This window comes from Peromyscus californicus, unplaced genomic scaffold (assembly GCF_007827085.1).
Source record: "Peromyscus californicus insignis strain IS unplaced genomic scaffold, ASM782708v3 Scaffold_6__1_contigs__length_162567912, whole genome shotgun sequence".
In the NCBI taxonomy this organism is placed as follows: Eukaryota; Metazoa; Chordata; class Mammalia; order Rodentia; family Cricetidae; genus Peromyscus; species Peromyscus californicus.
Genome location: NW_026294584.1, coordinates 43,041,856 through 43,057,809, shown reverse-complemented (window position 1 = coordinate 43,057,809; position 15,954 = coordinate 43,041,856). Strand labels below are relative to the sequence as shown.

At 43.7% G+C, this 15,954-nt stretch overlaps 1 protein-coding gene across 9 annotated transcripts in view; it reads right to left on the bottom strand.

The window, feature by feature from the left end:
• Positions 1 to 15,954, bottom strand: part of Nrf1 (nuclear respiratory factor 1) — a 116,791-nt gene that overhangs the window by 33,131 nt on the left and 67,706 nt on the right. For all 9 annotated transcript variants that reach the window (XM_052722282.1, XM_052722284.1, XM_052722275.1 and 6 more), the window contains 4 exons: positions 6,036 to 6,194; positions 4,632 to 4,829; positions 3,737 to 3,838; positions 679 to 836 (listed from right to left, as the gene is read on the bottom strand). In XM_052722282.1, the coding sequence (XP_052578242.1) occupies positions 679 to 836; positions 3,737 to 3,838; positions 4,632 to 4,829; positions 6,036 to 6,194 (617 nt within the window). The remainder of the gene's footprint in view (positions 1 to 678; positions 837 to 3,736; positions 3,839 to 4,631; positions 4,830 to 6,035; positions 6,195 to 15,954) is intronic.

Sequence of the window (15,954 nt, the reverse complement as noted above, 5' to 3'; positions counted from 1 at the left end):
AGTTCTGGCTTGCCATGGAGGTCAAGAACTCTGGGAAACTAAGGCTGCACAGGATGATTAGCAGCAGCCCTACCACATGCCAGGCCCTGATCCAAGGACCTCACCCGCAGGGACTCCAGCTGTCTTAACACCCCCTCAAGGCAGGCAGAGAGGTATTACTCCCAGTCTAGAGAAAAGAAACCCTGGGCACTCAGAGTTAACTACTGTTCAAGGGCAGCCAGCTAACAAGTGACAGGGCAGGGTGACTTTCAGGTCCCTGTTCTTAATGACTGATGAAAATGCCTGGGAATGCTGAAAATAAACTTGTGTCAAGAATGAAGAATAACACAGGGGTGATCTTTCCTGTCAAGAATCAGTAGGAAGTGGCCAGAAGGGAACATGCCATTCTGTGCTGGAAAAGGCCTCTCTCTTCTTGCAGTGCTCTTCCTAAATATCCCTAAAGAGGAAGTGTTCAATTTTTCTTGATGAGGGCTCATTAGAAACGAAAGCACAGTAACTCAGTATTAGAATGTTTGCCAAACATGCACAAGGGCCTGGGAGCTCCATTCCCAGGATGCAGAGAACAAAACAACCCAGCCTGCAGCGTCTAAGGAGCAGTCAGCTCTGACTGAGGAGGAATGCGGCTCTCTTAGGACGGACAGACCTGCGATCCCATTCACTCCCCACCCCTGCCTCCACCTGTTGAGTGCCATGGTGACAGTAGCTCCCTGCTGCATCTCCTGAGAAGCTGCCACTGCGGCTTCTGCCAGTGAGGCCACCGCCTGAGTGGCCTCTGACGCTTGCGTTGTCTGGATGGTCATTTCACCTCCCTGTAACGTGGCCCAATTTTGTTCCACCTGAGGCAGAAAGGACAAGGACAGTCAAAAGTCAAAGCATAGTGTCACTATGTTTTTCAGCCAAATGAATGCACGCAACCTGACCTATTATATACGGGGAGAGTTTCAGTATGCTACATTTTGTGCAAAAAGGAGAACTGTTAGAATTTACATCTGAATCGATAGTGTCTGTATCAAAAAGGAGAACTGTTAGAATTTACATCTGAATCGATAGTGTCTGTATCAAAAAGGAGAACTGTTAGAATTTACATCTGAATCGATAGTGTCTGTATCAAAAAGGAGAACTGTTAGAATTTACATCTGAATCGATAGTGTCTGTATCAAAAAGGAGAACTGAGCCGGGCGGTGGTGGCGCACGCCTTTAATCCTAGCACTCAGGAGGCACAGCCAGGAGAATCTCTGTGAGTTCGAGGCCAGCCTGGGCTACCAAGTGAGTTCCAGGAGAGGCGCAAAGCTACACAGAGAAACCCTGTCTCGAAAAAAAAAAAAAAAAAAAAAAAAGGAGAACTGCTAGAATTTACATTTGAATTCATAGTGTCTGTATCAAAAAGTTCGGAAGCACACAAGAGAAATCACTGAAAATACTTTGAGTCAAATATGGCCACACCCACCTAAATCCCAGCATTGAGGAGGCTCCCAAATCTCAGGCCAGCCTGGGCTATATAGCAAGACCTTGTCAAGAAGAAAGACAGGAAAGGAAGGAGGCCAGGGGAAAGAAACAGAGAAAACTGTTGGGTTTGGATGGGAGGCAGAAGACAGACTTGGTTGGTATGACCTACTTTTTCTTTTCTTTCTTTCTTTCTTTTTTTTTTTTGTTTTTTGTTTTTTGTTTTTCGAGACAGGGTTTCTCTGTGTGGTTTTGGTGCCTGTCCTGGATCTTATTCTGTAGACCAGGCTGGCCTCGAACTCACAGAGATCCACCTGGCTCTGCCTCCTGAGTGCTGGGGTTAAAGGCGTGCACCACCACCTGCACCACCACCGTCCGGCCTGGCACTGCCTACTTCTAAGCATGTTTGCTTGAGTGCCTGTCATTCTTTCCTTCCTGTGTGTAACTGGATGTGCCTGTATGCTACCATGTTCCAAAGACAGAGCTCTAAGCCCAAGAGGTAAAGCTAGTCAGAAGATATCCTACTGCCTTGCTGAGAGAAACTCACTGTGCTGAGGCACTTCAAATGGTGGCTCCTCTTATGTCTAGCTGGAGCAAGCCACTGTAGCCATTCCACATTTTCAAAGCTCAGGTCATGGAATGCTTGCTGCCTTGGCTGGGACACAGGCCTGTCCCTGCAGCCTTTGCTTTTGCTCGCTTCCCCTTAGTCTGAGCTCAGGTCCATTACTCCCCTGGTGAGCACCCAGAAACAAATCCACTGCACCCGGGGCCCAAACTCATCTCCTGCAGCTGCTCACTGAATGGTGAGTCATGGATTTCCCCACCACCCTATGTGGTCCCTTATGGAAGAGGGTATAGTCCTTATTGTCCTGATCTAGACTTCAGAGCCTGGCACAGGGCTCCAAAAGCATTTACTGAGTGTGTGGGTAGAGAACATACACCTTTATTTTCCTACTTGTTATTGGCCTATCCATGTATCAGCTGAATTGATATTCATTAAGAACCTAACAAGGGGCTGGAGAGATGATAGCTTAGAGGTTAAGAGCACCGACTGCTCTTCCAGAGGTCCTGAGTTCAATTCCCAGTACCCACGTGGTGGCTCACAACCATCTGTAATGAGATCTGGCGCCCTCTTCTGTATACATAATAAATAAATAAATCTTAAAAAAAAAATTAACGCCCCTCCCAAAAGAACCTAACAAAATGTCATACAATTCTAAACTCATCACATGTGCTCATGTCCCACTTTGAATTCACATCCCCCCCCCCCCCCCCCCCAGCTTCTCGAGACAGGATTTCTCTGTATAATCACTGTGGCTGTCCTGGAACTTGCTTTGTAGGCCAGGCTGGTCTCGAACTCACAGAGATCCATCTGCCTCTTCCTCTCAAGAGCTGCTATTAAATGTGTGCGCCACCAATGCTGGATGAATTCACATCTTTAATGTCTTTGTACTTGGGTGGTTTTTTTCCTTTGTCCAGCAGAATTACATATACCATTATCATCAGGTATCATTCGATTTTTCTGATGTCTAATGCAATCAATCAACATGACCAATAACAACTGGTGGTCCCCACTGTACAACAGAATCATTTCTTAAGCCAACTGCATCTTTAAATAAATTACATATTTTTAAAATCAACATACATAGTTTACTTTACAATTTAATGTGGAATTCTAAATGTCCACGTAATTTTGTACAGTGTCCTTAAATAGCTTTAAACTGCTTAAGGTTAGAGGGTTTTGTTTGTTTGTTTGTTTGCAACTACTTACTTTGCCTATGCTCAGCATGGGAACCCTGAAATGGCTTTTCTTGTAAAAGCCTTGAAAGGATAACCCCTTTTATCGTGTATACAATATACAAAATACTCGATCACAAATGTGAAATTCTAAGTTTCTAACAGGCCGGTTTGGGTTGCAGTGATCCTCGAATTTTAATTGTTATAAGTAACATACACAGTTTAAGATACTTCTCCAGGGGGCTGGAGAGAGGGATCAGAGGTTAAGAGCACTGACTGCTCTTCCAGGGGTCCTGAGTTCAATTCCCAGCAACCACATGGTGGATCACAACCATCTATAATGAGATCTGGTGCCCTCTTCTGACCTGCAGTCATACATGCTGTATACTAAATAAATAAATCTTTAAAAAACTGTCCAAACTGTCACGGTCTGATAGATATTACAAGGGTTCAAATAATAATACAAGGCTTCCCTTCGTCTCCTGGGCCTTTTTTGACTTCTCCTTACTTATTCATGCACTATTTCAATAGGAGCACACAGAGATCTTTTTCTTACCTCTCCATCAGCCACAGCAGAATAATTCACTTGGGCAACAGTGACTGTGGTTGGCAGTTCTGAAGCATCAGCCAATGTAGCTACTGTTGCCCCCGTACCAACCTAAGAAACACAGGAAGTTAAGTGCTGGTGGATGGGCCCCTCTGCCTGCCCTTACAATATAAGCTAAGACTCACTGAGCCCCAAATTCAGCATAATATGCCTTGTGACATGGAGAAAACTACTAAAATCATCTCTCAGAGACTAGCATGAGTTTCAGAATTTTACTTTAACCAAATCAGTATCAGAAGAGTGACTGCATTCTCCTCTAGTACTTGGTACCAGTCAACCAACATTCTTCTCTAACCCCAACCTGGGCTTTAGAGAGTCCTCTTCTGTCAATAAAGGTGTTTCACCTCTGAAGAGGTATTTCCCCGGGTGTCGATTCAAGTACGCTCATCTCTCTCTCTCCTTCCCTTTCTCCCTCCCCAAATCCTCTTCTCTAGTTCTCTCCACAGGTGATAGGTCTTCTACACGCTAGGCAAGCATTCTACCACTCAAGTGGACCCTAACCCAAGAAACGATTTTCAAATGTTTCGTTTGGAAATGTCCCAGAAGCTACTTATCGCTCTGAATTAAGCAAAATGCAAGCAATGTAAAATACTGTTCCAAGGCTAGAGGTAGGATGTGGCCATGTGGTAGAGTACTTTCCTAGTGTGGGTGAGGCCCTCAGTCGCATTCCAAGCATCACAAGAAAATGAAATAAAAAAAAAAAAAAAAGAACACTGTTAACAAGTTAATTCTAGGTAGGAAGAGCTAGGGCAGCTATCCAACGATCAGAAAAGCATCTGCACAGGAAACTTCTCCAGTCTGGGGTGAGATGCCACTGACCCACCTCCCCTGAGCCCAGGCTTACCTGGATGAGCGACACGGTGCCATCAGGGTTGCTGAAGGTCTGTACTACGGTCTGTGACGGTACGAGGTGGGCTATACTGTGTGTGGTGGTGGCCTGTGTCTGTGTTTGCTGATCTTCAAAAGCATATAAAAGATCTTCGCGCCCATGTTGCTTGTAACAATTTTTAACTATGGTCCGTAATGCTTGGGTCCATGAAACCTGTTACCAAAGACCAGGAAAGAACAATAAGTCACAGAGAACTTTGGTGTTTAGGCCACTACGGAATAGTCAGCCGTGTTATTTATTGAACCTTTTGTAGAGTTCATCTTAGGATTTCCCTAAGTAAAATGATGTTTTTTTCCCCTGCTTTGCTTCCTAACCAAGGTCTAATTTAGTCTTGGTTTTAGGTTTTAAGAGATATCACTATGATCAAGAATTATATATTAAGTCTCTTACTAAACTTCCAGATAAAATAAGAAACCAAATGTATAGGAAAAGTAAGGAACGTTGTCTAATTCAGTCTGTCTTCTCCAAATGCTGTGTAATTAATACACACACTTTGTAGACTTCCCCTCTAATCCTATCTAATTTCAGTAGTGATTCTTTCAAAAGTTTTTCTCTGTATGCATGTATGTATGTATATATATATATATATATATATATATATATATATATATCTGTTTGTGTCTGAGTGTGTCTCAGTGTGTGAAGGTGCCCACGGAGTCCAGAAGAGTGTTGGGTCTATAAGGGGAAATCAGTTATCATCTGTCTGGCATTGAAAGAGTTAAATAATTCCTTTCCAGAACTGAACTCCGTGTCTTCAGTACCAGCTGGCTTAGTCACTGGTCCTGGAACTACATGTGGCTGTGAGCCACCTGACATGACTGTTAGGAAACGAACTCGGGTTTTCTGCAACATCAGCAAGGACTCTTACCCACAACTATCTCTCTAGCCCCTCAACAGAGATTGTTTTTGTTTTTTTGTTTTCAGGTAGGTTTGGCCTAGAACTCACTATGTTGTCCAGGCTGGCCTAAACTAGAGATTCTCATGCTTTAGCATGAGTGCTAGGGTTACAGACATGTGCCACAACACCCAGCTCAACAGTGACTCTCGCTAATCAGAAATAAGGACATTTCTAAGCTTTCAAATGACTAAATACTCTTACTTCAAGTTCTTCTGGTTTTCTCTAATACCATAAATACCACAAAGCTTTTGCAAAAGGCAGCTATGAAGAAACGACGTATAAATTCACAGCCTTTCCAGATCTTTTTGTGTGCAGTAATGGAGTAATGGACAGCCAACTTCTTTGGAGGGACAAGCTTAACTATTGTAAAATGTTCGGACTTTGTAGCAGAAGAAGCAGAGGTGATAGAATTCAGCAACTGATTCAGAATGGTAAGGCAATGGTAGCTCAGAGGAACTCACCCTCTGCTTTTGCTCTTCTGTGCGGACATCACTGCGGACATTGGCCCATGGGATGTCTTCTGGCCACCAGATAGGTTTGCAGCTTTCCTTCCCCCAGCCTGGTTTCCCCCGACCTGTGGAATACTTGAGCATCTCTGGGATAAACGCCCGAAGCTGAGCCTGAAAGAGAAGAGCATGGTCATCACAATGAACTCCTGATGAACACCTGGGATGTGCTCGTGGCCCCCACCAAACCTAAGATCATGAAACAGGGAATCCTCAGGAAGGATACCAGAAAATTCCAAACATGACTGCTGACAGCCCATTGCTTCCTACAAGTTACTTCTGCTCCATGGACGATTGTGGAGGATAAATCTGTTGGTTAAGGAGACCTTAAAAGCTGCATTTTGTAGACTTGTTCTTAAAATGCGGCCGGGTGGCGGTGGTGGGTGCACGCCTTTAATCCCAGCACTTGGGAGGCAGAGCCAGGTGGATCTGTCAGTTCAAATCCAGCCTGGTCTACAGATCCAGGACAGGCACCAAAAGTACACAGAGAAACCCTGTCTGGAAAAACAAAAACAAAAACAAACAAAAAAAAAAAGAAAGAAAGAAAGAAAAAGGGCAACAATCTCTGTCTCCTGAGACACTACTGGCACTCCGGCTTATTTTTCTTCTAGAATTTGCATGAGTTAACAGTCCATGTCAGGGTGTGCCAGCATTGTTCTGGAGGTGGTAGCCAAAGAGCAGAAGAAAAAGTGAGCAGCAGGTCGAACCGTCAGTATCTGTAGATTAGATGACTCTGGAACAGGAACTTGAGAGAGTCAAATGAAAAATATTACAAACACTAAAAGGTGAATTGCATCCATGAAGAGGTGGATGCTTATAAAATATATGAAAATAAACTGCTTTCCAGCTAGTAAGGTGAAAATAACCCAGGAATTCTTCTACCAAGCTCCTTGGAAGCCGGGCTAGTGTCCACAAGTCTCAGAGGCAGATGCATTAACACCTGTGTACTCTAAATACATTATGGACTTCATTCAGCTTGATTTTGTAAAGCTAACTGAGACCAAACCAGGTTTAAACCACACTCAGCTGACATACTTATTTCCTGGCAAAGTAACTAGTGCACATGCTTAGGAAGGTCTATGCTGTGAATATTCTTCAGCAAGGGTGATGATTTGGGGCAAGAAAAGCAGTTTATCAAGTTAAAAATCTTAGACTGCACAGAGAGCAGCATCCTGCATGCACCAAGGACGCATCTGTGCTGCCTTTGTACCATAAAACCAGAAGGAGAGGAGCATTCTGAACAAGGAGTTAGACTCAGAATGCGTACGTCAATACTGTAATATGGAAGAATGTATCTACTAGGTGTTCCTATAGTTCTTCTAATAAATATGAAATCCCATTCTACCAGAAGACAATACAAATTGCTATATAGTAGGGAACCATGGACCTACATCATCTATGCTTATGTAACAAAGGCAGACTTGGTTAATTCCTGTGCAGACAACGCCACTTCACCTCTTCTAAGTTCTTCCTACTCAGACAGTCTCCTGCCTACAGACTCTGATATAATACACTTCAGGTCTATTTGACTCTGAGGCATCAAGCAGCAGGCTAATAGAACTGTATCCACTTGCAAACCCATGCTATCAGCTGGCTCATGAGGTCATTCCTCCAGTTATTTTAAGAAAGTACATCTCAAAGTCATTTTTCCCTTTATCCTGGTTTCTTAAGTGTCTTTCTCTAGCCTCAGATACATAGAGCAGAAAAGGGCTTATATACATTTTATATTTCTTCATATACAAACCAACAGCTATCTAAAATGCACAAATGAAATAAGCTGACATTATAAACTGAAAAGTTCCCCTTTTAGTCCCATTAGTAGCCACCCCCAAAAGGAGAGACTATCTTTTTGTGTTGTTTGTTTGGTTTTCAAGGCAGGGTTTCTCTGTGTAGCCCAGGCTGGCCTTGAACTCAAGAGATTACAGGAATGCAGCAGCAGCACCACCACCACTCAGCTGAGACTACTTTTCAACTGTCCCAAACAAATGCTGACTTTTAGAAAGACTTAGAGAAACCATCTCTCTCTCCAAAAAAGCCAATAATAATAATACTATCCCTGACCTCAAGCTCTACTATAGAGCTATAGTAATAAAAACAGCTTGGTACTGCCATAAAAACCGACATACGGACCAATGGAATCCAATTGAAGACTCTGACATTAATCCACAACATATGAACACCTGATTTTTGAAAAAGAAGCCAAAACTATACAATGGAAAAAAGAAAGTATCTTCAACAAATGGTGCTGGCATAACTGGATGTCAACATGTAAAAGATTACAAATAGATCCATATCTGTCACCATGCACAAAACTCAAGTCCAAGTGGATCAAAGACCTCAATATAAATCCAGTTACACTAAACTTGATAGAAGAGAAAGTAGGAAGTACACTTGAACATATTGGCACAGGAGATCACTCCCTAAATGTAACACCAGCAGCACAGACACTGAGAACAACAATTAATAAATGGGACCTCTTGAAACTGAGAAGCTTTTGTAGGGCAAAAGACAGGGTCAATAAGACAAAAAGACAGCTTACAGAATGGGAAAAGATCTTTGCTGACCCATCTGACAGAGGACTGATCTCCAAAGTATATAAAGAACTCAAGAAACTAGACATCAAAACAATGAACAATCCAATTAAAAAATGGGCTAAAGAGCTAAACAGAGACTTCTCAAAAGAAGAATCTCAAATGGCTGAAAGACATTTAAAGAAATGTTCGACATCCTTAATCATCGGAGAAATGCAAATCAAAATGACTCTGAGATACCACTTTACACCTGTCAGAATGGCTATGATCAAAAACACTAATGACAGTCAATGTTGGAGAGGATGCGGAGCAAAGGGAACACTCCTCCACTGTTGGCGGGAATTCAAACTTGTACAACCACTGTGGAAATCAGTATGGCTGTTTCTCAGAAAATTGGGAATCGATCTACCTCAAGACCCAGACACACCACAAGGACACATGCTCAACTATGTTCATAGCAGCATTATTTGTAATAGCCAGAACCTGCAAACAACCTAGATGCCCGTCAACTGAAGAATGGATTGAGAAAATGTGGTACATATACACAATGGAGTACTACTCAGCAGAGAAAAACAATAACATCATGAAATTTGCAGGAAAATGTACGGAACTAGAAAATATCATCCTGAGTGAGGTAACCCAAGCCCAGAAGAACAAACATGGTATGGACTCACTCATAAGTGGATCCTACATATACAGCAAAGGACAATCAGACTGCAACCCACAGATCCAGGGAGGCTACCTAGCAGGGGGGACCCTAGGATGACTGAGGCTTATAATAAGTTTTGGTTTTACCCAATCACTGGGCAAGCCTCAGTGAAACATTTCACTATTAGGATAAGAATTTATACTGTATCAAGCTGATGAAAGAATATGATGGCTGTACTTTCAGGAGGAGAGGCTAAAAATCTTTGACTATGGACTACCCTATAGAAAAATGTGTGCTGTGTAAATCAAACAGTGAAGGGGAAGATGAATAGGAATCTCACTTACACAACTTAAGTAAAACACAGCTCTCTGAAAATGAATGAATGAATGAATAAGATTATATATATGCCTGGCTTTGAATTGGAGATTCTCCTGCCTCAGCCTCCTCAGTGCTGGCACTATAGGTGTAGATCATCATGCCTGACCTGAAGGGACTATAAAGGAAATCAGGTATCAGCTGTCTAGCATAGAAAGAGTTAAATAATTTCTTTCCAGAATTGAACTCTGTGCCTTCAGTACCAGCTGGGTTAATTCCTGGTCCTAGAGAGTTTGGGAACAAAGCTTCTCCATGTGCTTGTCAAGGAAGGTTCAGTTGTGATCCACAGGGGGACACTCAGCAGGCTCTGCGACGGCCAGGCCTGACGCTCAGCCTGGGCTTTAACTGGGCTAGGATACGCTCAGCCTGGGCTTTAACTGGGCTAGAATACACTCCGCCTGGGCTTTAACTGGGCTAGAATACGCTCAGCCTGGGCTTTAACTGGGCTAGGATACGCTCAGCCTGGGCTTTAACTGGGCTAGAATACGCTCCGCCTGGGCTTTAACTGGGCTAGGATACGCTCAGCCTGGGCTTTAACTGGGCTAGAATACGCTCAGCCTGGGCTTTAACTGGGCTAGGATACGCTCCGCCTGGGCTTTAACTGGGCTAGGATACACTCAGCCTGGGCTTTAACTGGGCTAGGATATGCTCAGCCTGGGCTTTAACTGGGCTAGGATACGCTCGCTGGGCTTTAACTGGGCTAGAATACGCTCAGCCTGGGCTTTAACTGGGCTAGGATATGCTCAGCCTGGGCTTTAACTGGGCTAGGATACGCTCGCTGGGCTTTAACTGGGCTAGGATACGCTCAGCCTGGGCTTTAACTGGGCTAGAATACGCTCAGCCTGGGCTTTAACTGGGCTAGGATACGCTCCGCCTGGGCTTTAACTGGGCTAGGATACGCTCGCTGGGCTTTAACTGGGCTAGAATACGCTCAGCCTGGGCTTTAACTGGGCTAGAATACGCTCAGCCTGGGCTTTAACTGGGCTAGGATACGCTCAGCCTGGGCTTTAACTGGGCTAGGATACGCTCGCTGGGCTTTAACTGGGCTAGAATACGCTCAGCCTGGGCTTTAACTGGGCTAGAATACGCTCAGCCTGGGCTTTAACTGGCTAGGATACGCTCGCTGGGCCGCTCTCCTTCTGACGGAGGTCTCTCCGTGAGCCTGGAGGCCCTCAGTTGGCCAGTAAACTTATTCCAAGTAGAAAACACTCCTCCTCCCAGGGTACAGCTGGAGAGAAAAGGGATCAACTTCCTGTCAGTACTATTTAAAAGTAAAGGTTATAGGAGCGAGAGAAAGGGCTCACTGAAAACCACTACCTGCTCTTCCAGAGGACCCAAGTTTGATTCCTAGAACCCACATGGTAGCCCCAACAGTCCGCTAAGTACAGTCCCAGGGGACCCAGTGCCTCTTCTGGTATCTGCGGGCACTGTATGTACATGGTGTACAGACACATCCATAAAGGCAAACACCCACACTCCTAAAAATTAAGTTTACATGGAAGCTAACCTGGGCATGGTGATATACGCCTGAAATCCTAGGTCTTGGGAGGTGGAGGCAGGAGGATCAGTTCAAGGTCATCCTTAGTTATAAAGCAAGTTTGAGGACAGCCTGAATTACATGACAGCCAGTCACAAAAAAGCCAAACACTTATACATCATAGATGGTTTTTAAAATAAGATTTTATGAAATGCTATAACAGCCTAATTGAAGGGCTGGGGACACATCACTAAATGGTAGAATAATTCATTAGCATATTCAAGACATGGGTTTTGATCTCGTATCTGGTTATATAACAAAAGCCTAAACCAGCCAAAATGAAACAATAGCTTTACTATGCCAGAATCTGCCATTCAGTTACTTATCTGCTGTTCAGCAAATGTATTATCCTCATTCCAATGTATAACACATCCCAAAATACCATAATTTACCCCTCATTCCCTGTATCTTTACTTCAGGGATTTTTGAGGTTCCTCATTGGTATTTAGGCTCAATTGTAAGAAAAGAACTTTCAAGTTAGTGTATCTCCCAACTCCATCTCTACTAAAGTAGTCAGAGGATACAAAGTCACCTTCCATACCTGTGAGTTATGTAGCTAATGATTCAACCAATTGTGAAGCAAATACCCAGGATTAAAAAAAAAAAAAATTCACCCGTACTGAATATGTACTGACTGGTTCTTTCTGTCATTATTTCCTAGATAATACAGTCTAACAATTACTTACATGGTATTTACATTTTGTTAGGTGGTATTGTTGATAATGCAGAGATGATTTAAAGTATATGGAAAGATTCAGACAGATCTCATACAAACACTATGTACCATTTTCTGTAAGGATGTGAGCGTCTGTGGATTTGGCTATCTGTAATGAGTCCTCTATGGACACTGAGGGCAACTGTGTAACAAATTTAAAGAGAGAGTAGCACATATTAAACCACGAAGAAAGGGAAGATTTCTATAGTCTACAAGAAAATCGTGATGTGGCAGAGAAGGTAAATGGAGATTTTTTTGTTGTTTTTATTTTTTTGAGGGTTTCTCTGTATAGCCCTGGCTGTCCTCAAATTCAGAGATCCTCCTTCCTCTGCCTTCCGAGTGCTGAGATTAAAGGTGTGTGCCATCACCGCCTGGCTCAACTGGAGATTTTTTTGTTTTAATCTTTCTGTGTGCATATGATCCCCACCATAGCGTTTGTGTGGAGGACAACTGACAGCCTTGGGAAGGTACTCACTTTCTACTTTGTTTGAGAAAAGGTCTCACTCTTGCTCACCATTGCATCCACCAGCCAAGCTGGCCTGGGAGCTCCTGGGGATTCTCCTGTCTATGTCTCCAACCTTTCCGTAAGAGTTGGCATAATAGATATGTAATACCATGCCTGACTTTATGTGATTCTGGGGATTTGAACTCAGGTCTCCACACTTGTGTGACAAGCCTTTTACCCACTGATTCACCTTCCCAGCCAGATGTTGTTATTTTAATTTGAAATAAGGAACTTCCAAGTTGACAGACCAGTTATATCCAAATTTCTTTCTTTCTGTTTTTTTTTCGAGACAAGGTTCTCTGTGGTGTTTTGGTGCCTGTCCTGGATCTTGCTTTGTAGACCAGGCTGGCCTCAAACTCACAGAGATCCGCCTGGTTCTGCCTCCCGAGTGCTGGGATAAAAGGCACGCACCACCACCGCCCAGCATTATATCCAAATTTCCAGAGCAAAGCCCAATGATTTCCTTGCTCATTATCTGGATTGTCTGCACTACCAACTTCTGTTCAGAGACGATTAAAGTGGCTAATCCTTAAGAGAAATATCGTTGCCAATACAAGCACTGACATCTCTTGAACACTAGCTCTTCTCAATCTCATTCTGGCCCCACTCAGAACACACTGCCATAGGAAACATGGAAGAGCCAGTGTGAAATTGTGACTTCAGAATGAGTGAAGTCACGGCCTGGCAAATGGAGACACTCATCCAAAACTTCTTCAGAAAGTCAAACTTCTGCTTCCCATCCTCACCCCCCAAGAACCTCTTCAAGTGTTGCCTTCAAGTCCCACCGTCCTCTCCTCTCAGGTTGGTCACTCCCTGCTGGCTTGTGGTGGCTGTACTCTTTTTGTAAACCACATACTAAAATAACAGGCCAGCCTGCCTGCCAATTCAGTGTCCCGTCTAGAAGGCTTAGACTGATGAAGAGCTTTCCCTGTCGACCAAACTCTACCCGTTTACATTAATATAAGTTAGAAAGGCAGCTTTGTTATCCGAGAAAACTCAAATAGTGCTGTGTCGTACATACTATGTGGGTGTGTTTCTTCACTCAACATTGTGCTGTATGAATCTTCTCTGTATGACTGCTCATTTCTTTTTTCTCCAACAGTTGCTAAATCTGCTTCTCCTGTTATTGAACCACTCCTCCTCCTCCTCCTCCTCCTCCTCCTCCTCCTCCTCCTCCTCCTCCTCCTCCTCCCTACCCCCACATCCACCCTCCCCCCATTCTTCTTCCTCCTCAAATGAGAGACCTGCCACAGCCTCTGCCTCCTGAGTAATGGGTTAATGGCGCACACCGCTATGTTTACTATGTATTTTCTTAAGAAGAAACTCTGGAAAGTGAAACTGCACTCAACACTGACAGACACCATCTGTCCTGCTCCCACCCACAACGTGACAGTCCCCACGGCGCCACACTTGCTGTTGATTTCATGTGTACAGGTGTTTTGTCCGCAACTGTGTCTGTACCACATGTACGGTGGTGCCCAGAGAGGTCAGAAAGGTACTGCATCCCCCAGAACTGAAGTTACAGAAGGCTGCAGGCTGCCACATCGGTGCTGGGAACTGATCCCAGGTCTCCAGCAAGAGCAACAAGCGCTCTTAACCACTGAGCCATCTCTCCAGCCAAACTTTCCCACACTTCTTTCAGTGAGCTATTTATAATGCTTTACTGATTTTTCTAATTTCTTTCTTGTTAATCTGAAGGAAGCATTTATCTGTTCTGCATATTAATTCTTTATTTCCTTGGTCTTATTGCATCCTAAATGTATAATTTACATGGCCATTATCTCTTTCCTTAGCATTGTTGAATACAACTTACACTTCTCTGTTTAAAACATACTATGTCCTATTCAAGAATACATCACATGTTTAAAAAGTTATTATTGACTTTTTAATTGGTCTGCCATGCATGCCATGGCACGGATGCTGAGGTCAGAGGACAACTTTTTTTTTTTTTTTTTTTTTTTTTTTTGGTTTTTCGAGACAGGGTTTCTCTGTGTAGCTTTGCGCCTTTCCTGGTACTCGCTTTGGAGACCAGGCTGGCCTCGAACTCACAGAGATCCACCTGGCTCTGCCTCCCGAGTGCTGGGATTAAAGGCGTGCGCCACCACCGCCCGGCCAGAGGACAACTTTTAAGAGTCAGTTTTCACCTTCTACCATGTGGGTCTCAAGTATTGAATTTTCATTGTGTCAAGCTTAGAGTCAAGTGCCTTTACATGCTGATATGTACAGTGCCTATACATATATTTTTGTTATCTCCTAATTCCAATCTACCTACCTGAATTTTTTAAAAAGGTCACACACACACACACACACACACACACACACACACACACACACACGTACACTCTGGCTGTTTGAACTTAGGTCCTCACACTTGTGTGACAAGCCCTTTACATTCTCCCCAGTCAGGTGGAGGCCATAGAGGAAGATGTCTTCCTTCCTTTCCTCCCTCCTTCCTTCCCTCCCTCCCTCTCTTCCTCTCTTTTGGTGGCGCTGAAGCTTGAACCTAGGGTCTGGTGCATGCTAGGCAAGCACTCTGCCACCAAGCTATGTCCCCATCCCTTCTACCTGGTATTTTATAAAGCATGGCATGGCATGTTATATCTTCATACTCTGAGAACTTCAGACTGTAAGAAAAGCCTACTGAGTATGGCGGCATATGCCTGTAAAACAAGCATTTGGAGTCAGAGACAGGAGGACCAGGAGTTCAAAGCCAGCCTGCCTGAGTTACACGACACCCACCCACAGAAAAGGAAGTGCTGTCAATGGGGAGGCAGTTTGGAACTGCTGTTTGTAACAGTGGGTAACACAAACCCCGAGGGTTTAAAACTACAGCTGTTTGAGTTCCACCCACAAAGATTCAGACTTAACTGGCCTGGAGTGTGATCCATATACTGAGGTGTTAAATTCCCCACATGAGTTAGTGTGAAGGCAACCTTGAAGACCACTGAACTGAAATACACTTTAATCCAGCTCCCCCTTTCTTTCCTTTAAATCATTTTACATACAACATAAAATCTACTACCCTAACATGCACTCACTATGTATGATTATCATCACAATTTCCAGAACTGGTTTTCATTATCATTGAAACAGAAACTCTTAAGCCTTTAACTCCTTTGGATTCCCCCTGTCCCTGGTAACCTTTACTGCTTATCTCTATGGCTTCACCTATTGAAGAATCTCAGTTTTGTGAGGCCATGTGCTCATTTCTCTTTATTTTACTTAGGAAAGACTAGACCTACACTTCATCAAAACAAAATAAAACCTTCAAAAAGCCCAGACTGACAGGGCTGGAGAGATGGCTCAGGGGTTAAGAGCACTGGTTGATCTTTGAGAGGTCCCAGGTTCAGTTCCCAGCACCCACATGGCAGCTCATAGCTGTCTGATTGCCACATGCACCAATGTATATAAAATAAGAAATAACAACAGCAGCAGCCTGACAACAGACTGAATATTTTCTAAGGGAAACGGATCAAACTTTAGGAGTAACTCTTCCTAATGAAGCAAGTGTTGTGTGGACTATTTCGGAAGGTTTTCCTGAAACTAATGGATTACTGTACAG